We start from the raw sequence: 7,647 nt of genomic DNA on the forward strand, positions 1-7,647 counted from the left end.
GAAGGAAGGGATGTGGCCTGATGTGGCACTTGTCCTCAAAACTGTCCCCAGAGAGGCCTGCAGCTTCTGGAGGAAGGAGTTTGTGGAAATTCTAGTGCTAGGTGAACTGCTTTTCCTTGCTGTCTCCACACAAATGTCAGACACACCCAGGGACACACAAACACACATGTGCATGCACACACGGTGCACATGGGCACAAGGACACACAAACACTCGCACACACATGCAAGCCTCTTCTCCCAGTGCACACAAACCACCTACTGGTTTCAACCCCAGGGGCCTCGAAGCCCAGTCCCCTGAGCTCAGCCTGACCCCCAACCTCAGAGCTGTCACCCCAGCTAGTGACAGCAAAGCTCTGCATCGTCTTCAGCCTGCGTCACACCCAGCAAAGGACAGAGTAGAATAAAATACTTTAATGTTCCCATCACATACCCCCTCGCTGTCACTGTGCGCCCCTGTGAGCTGCTGGGACAGTTGGGGTGGCATCTCAGGGCGTATTTTCTGCCAGCCTGCCCGCATCCCTCATCCACATGACCCTCAGCATCTTGCAGCACTCCGTGGGGCCTCAGCTGCAACTCCTCAGCTCCCATATGCCCCTCGATTGAAATTCCAGGCTCCAAGGGTCAGAGCGAGTCCCCCTGTTGCCAGCTCAGAACCCCGTGGTGGCCCAAACATGCAAAGGCTCCTGGTCCCAGTGGCCACCTGGGCCCTGCTTCTTCTGGCGCCGCCGGCGGGGCTGCACACCCTCACCTGGGACCTGGGCTGGGCTGGTCTGGAGCAGCCGCACCAGCTCGTGGTCCCTGTGGTCCAGCACACGGGGCAGGAACAGGGAGGACTTCTGTGTGCGGCGGGTCTTGAAGCCCCTGCGGGGCCGGCCCTTGCCATTCACAGACACGTACCAGAGTCTCTCGGCACCCGGCTGCCACCGTGCCCCCGGCCCGCTGGGTGCCGTGCGGTACAGGCGTGATGCGTACGTGTTGTAGCCCAGCTCATGGATCCGCTCCACGAACTCACACTCGGCGCTGTAGTGCTCCTGCAGGAAGAGGCTGTGGTCAGTGGCTACAGGAGGCCAGGATGGCACTGGAGAGGGGTCAAGGACTCCGCCTTCCCTGCCTCTCCTCTCTGGGACCCCAGCCCCTAGGCCCCATCTAAGGATGCCAGCTCTGGGGAGTCCCAGCAGGGGGACCCATAGATTGTCTGGAGCAGAGACTGGGTCTTCCTACTCTGGGGCCCTAGGTGGCTACCAGCTTCAGGGACCAGATGTGTCGACAGCAGAAGCGGGTGGAATCCCAGGACTGCTGAAGAAATTGCACAAAAGAAAAAACAGCCAGGAATGGTGTCTCACATCTGTAGTTCCGGGTACTTGGGAGACGGAAGCAGGAGGATCGCTTAAGCCTGGGAGTTCAAAGACACCCTGGGCAATGTAGTGAGCGCCTTTCTCAACGAGAGGAACAGGAAGAGGAAGGAGGAGTGGGGGAGGAGGAAGAAGAGGAGAAGAAACACCAGAAATAGGGTGGGAAGGGGTTCCCCGTTACATGCTGAGTTCAGGTCCCAGCCCTGACCACTGCCCTCTGAAAGTCACCATCTTGGCCTCAAGGGTCCCTCCTCCCACCGCCTCCATGAAGGAGCTTAGGGATACTAGGAGCCTGGCGGCGGGGGCGGACATGCTCAACAAAAGTCACAGCACGCTGCTCTTAGGACGAGAGCAGAGCCTCCAACACACACAGGGACTGAGAGCATTTTAGAGACTAATGGGGCTGTGCCAGGCCTGGGGTAAGACAAGGGGTGATGTGGGGGTGTCCCCACCCTCTCAAAGGCACAAAGTCAAAACCGAATGAGCTTTCACCAGAGCCCCCAGACCCAGCATCGGGCTTCCTTCCAGGTCCCAGTGTGGGCGTCACTACTTAGGATCAAGGTCCACAGCCTATAGATGGAGAAACTGACTCCCAGGATTAGTGCTAGGCCCCAAATCCCAGAGGATGTGACATCACTGTGGCCGTGGCTGACTGTACCGAAGGGCCCAGGGTTGTCTGGGAATGAGTGTGGGTCAGGACACGCTGTGCTGTGCTCACATCTGCCTTCTAGGTGGGATCAAGACAGACTCGGGCTATCCTGACACTTCTTCCTGGTGCCCCAGTCCTGGGGCAGGTGTCTTTCTGGGCCAGGGAAGTCTTCTTTGGAGGGGCACAGGCTCATCCTCTCAAAGAGCAAGGGGCTCGGGAGGAGCAATTTGGGGTAGGTGACTCCCCATGGGGGAATCAGGTGTGGCCTAGATGACCAGGAGGACGGTGTCGGCTCAGGGGCCAGGGCTCGGCCTCCAGGCCAGCTGAGCTGGGAGTCGCCAAGGGGACAGTTCTCCAGGCCCATCTTGACACTGCTGTCCCACCACACCCTTGCTCCACAAGCCTCTCCACAGAGACATCTGTACCCCAGGAAGTGGACTCAAAGACACCTTGTGGATGAGGTGACATTTAGAGTCACAGAGAGGGATGGAGAAGGGAAGTCTCCAGGCAGGGACACTATGAGCAGAGGGGACACAACCTGTCTGGAGAATTGAGAGGCACACCAGAACTAGAGGGGGGCACAATTTCCAGAGCAAAAAGGAAGGAACACAAGCACCATCTGCTCCTCTGCAGCTGGGGCTGGGCGCCAGGGTTCACTGAAGGCCATGAGCAGATTTGCTTTTTAGGAAAGTTACTGCAGTGTGTCCCTAGGGGAGCATGTCATAGTTAAGGGCCAGGGCACTGACAGGAATGAAGGAGTGGCTTAGGTAGATGGACAGATAGATGGATGACGGATGGATGGATGAGTAGATAGATGGAAAGAAAGAGAGGTAAGAAGGAAGAAAGGAAGAGAAGAAGGAAGAGAGACAGGGAAGAAAAGAAAGAAAATGGAAAAGAAGAAAAGAAGAAAGGCTGTCTGGCCGGATGGATGTGTAGGTGGATTCATGGATGGATGGGGATGGATGTATGGATGGGTAGATAGATTACTGGATGCATGAGTAGATCCATGGATGGATGGACGGATGCATGCATGCATGGGTAGATATATGGATGAGTGCATGGGTGGGCTGGAGGAGAGAGGTGGCAGGCAGTTGCTGGGTCCCAAGGCTATCACAGTGGTCCAGATGGGGAGGGACAAGGGCCTGTGTTACAAGGATACTGGCCTCTGGGACAAGGTAGAGGGAGATGAGATGTGTGGAATGAAGAGAGAGATTTAGGAAGTATTGTCTGAGGACTTGGAGATGACTGAATGTGGGCTTGAGATGGAAGGAGGGGTGGTCTTCCATGGCTCCCAGCTACCTTGGTGCTGGAATGAGTGGCTTCTGGACCATGCTTGAGGCAGAAGAGTCAGTGGTGAGCTCAGTGGTGTGCTGTCTGGGGTTTCTGGACCATCAGGACTTCTGGGGCAGGTCAGGGCTGGCACTGGAGTGGTCACAGTGGTATGGTCACTGGCCACGGGAGAGGAAAAGCAGGCTAACACTAAGGTCCAGGGCACTCAGCCCAGGGGCTGGGAAGAGGGAATAACACAGGCACCTTGACAACTCAGAGCAGATAACTGACAAGGCACTGGTGCCCCAGGTGTCCGCAGGGCAGTGAGAACCTCTCTGCTGGATACTCTGGGAAGTTCCATACCATCTGTGGCCTCATTGTCTCATGGTAAGTCTGAGAGTCTTGTACCCTCCTCCCCCCAAAGCATAGGCTATTAGCTCTCAAAAACAGAAGCCAGAGGTGACATCTGACCCTCTGGGATCTCCAGGGCAGGCCTGGGTCTCCCATGGGAAGGGACAGCAGAGGACCTGGGCTTGTCTCCCGAGTGGACTCCCTGTTCTGCCTTGTGACATTCCCCAGTGAGGACAGGATGCCTCCCCTGTGGACAGGAAGACCCAAGCCATCACTGAAAGCCACCAAGCCCTTCCTGGGGTGTCTCTCATCTCAAGAGGGAAGAGCAACTGGGGGAGTCAATTTCAGGAAGCAGTGAGCTCCCCTCCATTGCACCAGAGACCAAGGGACGGACGGATCCAGACAGCCCCAGCCTACCTGAAGAGACAGAAAACCCAACACTGGGCCGAGGCATGTTCTTATAAACACACATGGATCAGGACGCCAAGGGACCTGCAGAGCGCCCCATGCCAGGAGCTCCTGGGTCTATACATAAATTCTAGTGTGTGGCCCCCAGGCCTGAGAAAACACATGGCTGCACCCCGACTTGTGCATTTCCTGTAGCAGAACAGCTGGAAATCTGTGATAAAGTAACCAGCTACAAGAAGGGCCTGACAGACTTCAAAGGGGGCAGGGAGATGTTAAGATGTTTCCCTGAAAGCCAGATGGAATCGAGAGAGGGGTAACTCACTGCAGGATGCTAGACTGCAGCTGGGGCTGCGTCCTCTAGCTTACGTGAGGCTGGAAACTCTCACTGTCCAGGGAGGTAGCAGCCAAAGGGCTCACCATCACTGGCTGGAGGTAGCACATTTCCTCCTCCAAGGGCTTCCTGGGCACTGCTGGTGCCCACAAGATGACAAGGTCCTTTCTGACCACATAAGGTCCAGGCAGTGTACTCCTGGGGCCCTTCTCTCACCCTCTTGGCTCCCTCCTAAGCCTTCCAGCCTGGGGACAAGAGGCTGAGCCCACCCAGTTGCCTCCTTTCTCGTGCCCAGGCCATCTCTGTTGAACCCAACAGAAGAGCTTCTGCTCCCCACTTTGTCCTCAGGTTCTCCTGGGTCTATTTATTTCAGTGACAATTTGAGGGGCCATCTTGCCCCTGTTCTCAGCCAGGTTCCGGAAGGGTAATAGAAATAAGGTTTAGGGGAGAGCTTAGGATGTGTCCAGCCCCTGGTATGACCCTCCCTGAGGGCTGTACTCCAAGTCACACCCTGGGGCTGCCTCCCCCAGAAGCACGCAGAGCTCTGGGTATGATTCATGGACTGACCCAGAGGAGTTCTGGTCCATGTCTCTCCTCCCTCCACTCTGATGTCACAGCAAGAGACAGACTCCATTGGTACCCACCTACTGCAGAGATTGGACTCACCGAAGCATAGAGCCGACCCCTCCTATTCATGGCCAAGTACCGCCCAGAGAAGAGCCCCTTGATGGCCACAACACCCACTTCCACAGCCGTAATCTCCAGGATACCTGGGAAGAAGAGTCAGGAAGGCCCGTCACTTCCTCTGCTCCCGGAACCACAGAGGTGAGCGCTAAGCATGGCAGGTCCCACCCATATTGCATTCAGTCTCTGGACAGCAAGGCCACCCCATGCCCAGTGGGTGGGGGGTTTGGAGTTCAGGGAGAAAGAAGGCACTGGACAGGACTTGGAGAGGGGCACTGAGGACAGTCACTCAGTCCTGGGAGGGTGACAATGAAATGCACACGTACTCAGGCTGTCTCTGCCAGGCATCATGAGCAAATCATGTGGCCCATTAGAGCCTCACATGCCCTAAACAGTTGGTTTCCTAGGACAGACCAGCAAGCAGAGACTACCTCGGCCGGTGACCAGCCCAAGACCACACATGGAGTCAGAGTGGGAAGAAGCCCTGCAGCCACGGATGGAGCCCTGTGTCCTGAGCCCTGAGCCAGTTCTGGAAGGCTGGGGCTCTGAATATAATTCAGTGGGTGCCATGAAAACCAGACTGCCAGTGTTTTGGGGTGGGAGATGATTGTCAAGGCAGAGGGGCCAAGTCTGGAGCTCCCAGTGGGAAGCTGGCCAGGCCTCACCCTCTCCCAGGTGTATGCAAGAAGGTAAAATCTCCCTCGTGCCCTTCCTCTTTGTACAAGAGAGCCCTCTGGAGGAGGGGTGTTGGGGCCTGCAACTTCCCAGGCAGGGCCATCTTCCCCCAAGAGGGTTCCAGGGGGGTTGGGGGCCCCACTAACATCCTCTCCAGGGGGCGCCTGGCACCCGGCAGAGCTATAATCACCCGAATCAGTAAGGCCTTGCTTCAGGGCTCTGGGGTGCAGACTATAGTACTAGAATTCTCGAATGACAGTCTGGGCCTTGGGGACCAGCTAAGTGGGAGTCCGGATGCCCAGCAGGGCTAGGTGCACACCCTCCACCTCTGGGCAGCCTGCCAGGGTTGCACCAGGAAATTTGGATGCTCTGCAACCCCAAAGGAGGCCTGGATTTGGAGTGAACCGCAGAATGTCTCTCGGAGAGGAGCCCTGGCCCCCGGGACCCCCTGGCGACAGCTAGTTCCCACAGTGGGCTCCGGAGGCTTCCGCCCAAAGACCCCCTCGCCGGGCTGCGGCTTTCCCTTAGGAAGCTGCGGTTTCCTACAGCCGCCTTGAACCCGCCGCACAGCTTCCTGCACCCGGGGCCTGAGCGAGCCCTCTGCGTTTCAGCGAGGACCTCCGCGATCCTGGCTGCACTCCCACGCTCTCCTCTGCAGTCCTTCCGGGCCTGGCTCCGCTGGTCTCCGCCACCCAGCACCGCTGTTCGCTCTGCGGAGGGCTCAGCGAGGTCCCCGATGCCCGCAGCCAGAGGAGCCAAACTGGAGCCCACGGACTCCCTGGGGCGCGCGCGCGCGTCTCTGCGTCCGCAGACCCAGCCAGACGCCCTTGGGCGCTCCTGACCCGCCTACCGCGGCTCCCACCGGGTAGCCGGGCCCCCGCCTTTGCTCTGAGGGCGCAGATTCCAGCCAGGGAAATAATCTTTCGGTGGCCGTGGCATCCCGGAAACTGGTGTCCTCAGTGCAGAGCAGCGACGCGAGCCGGCTACCGGGCGGCCGGCCGACAGCCCACAGCCGGGAGGGCGGAAGGGACGGCGGCGCGCCCCGGGGTCCGCAGGAGGTGGAGAAGTCGTCAAAATAATAAAGTAGATGATAAATGCCTTGTCTAGCTCCTTTTCTCCGACAAATTCAAAGGGCTTAAACTTGTCAGAACCGCCAAACGAAGCCGAGCGGGGAGCCCGGGGTCACCTACTGCGCGCGCCCTTGGAGGGAGGATCCTGTTAGACGGGGACCCCTCCTGGACGGGACCCCCTCCCCGATCTCTGATCCTGGCGCGGGGATTTCCCGGACGCGGCCACGGACCCGCGGTCCCCGGGAGGCGCCCTCTGGCCTCGGGAGGCGGGCACCCGTGGCGCTGTCCTCTCTCCCGTGCCGCTCCCCGTGGGTGCCGGACACTCACTGTAGGCGCTGTTCTCCAGGCTGCCGTTGACGCGGCCGCTCGGGTGCAGCTGGAGGTGGTACTTGGTGGCGCAGTAGAGCTTGCGGCGCCGGGGCGCCCCGCCGAGGTGCTCATAGACGCCGCCACGGCCGCCCGCATGGCGCCGCAGCCGCGCCCCGGGGTCCGCCGCCGGCCAGCCAGGCTCCAGCAGGCTGAGCAGCAGGAGCCAGATCAGGCCCATCGTGGCATCGCGCCCGCCCCGCGGCGGCTGCAGGCCAGCGCGGTGCCCATGGAAGGCGCGGCGAGCGGGCCGCGGCGAGGCGCTGGGAGCGGGCTGGGGCGCTCGGCTGTGCGGACCGCGGGAAAGAGGGGAGACGGTGGGAGAGACAGCGTGGAGAGGAGAGGAGAAGGGAGGGTGAGAGAGAAGGTGGAGGGGGAGAGAGGAGAGACAGAGAGAGAGAGAGAGAGAGAGAGAGAGAGAGAGAGAGAGAGAGAGAGAGAGAGAGAGAGACTGACTTTAATTTTCACCCAGGAGCGGTGAAATTTCCGT

At 59.0% G+C, this 7,647-nt stretch overlaps 1 protein-coding gene across 1 annotated transcript; it reads right to left on the reverse strand.

Moving 5' to 3' along the window:
- Window positions 1-493: 493 nt before the first annotated feature.
- Fgf3 (fibroblast growth factor 3) lies at window positions 494-7,338 on the reverse strand. Its single transcript, XM_021264142.2, is given in 4 exon segments — window positions 494-657; window positions 659-1,033; window positions 5,029-5,132; window positions 7,119-7,338. Coding segments are annotated over 4 exon segments (777 nt in total). The 3' UTR covers window positions 494-579.
- Window positions 7,339-7,647: the final 309 nt, after the last annotated feature.

The sequence above is a fragment of the Heterocephalus glaber genome, unplaced genomic scaffold, assembly GCF_053883595.1.
Source record: "Heterocephalus glaber isolate CG9 unplaced genomic scaffold, H.glaber_assembly_v1.0 deba00000594, whole genome shotgun sequence".
Classification (NCBI taxonomy): Eukaryota; Metazoa; Chordata; class Mammalia; order Rodentia; family Bathyergidae; genus Heterocephalus; species Heterocephalus glaber.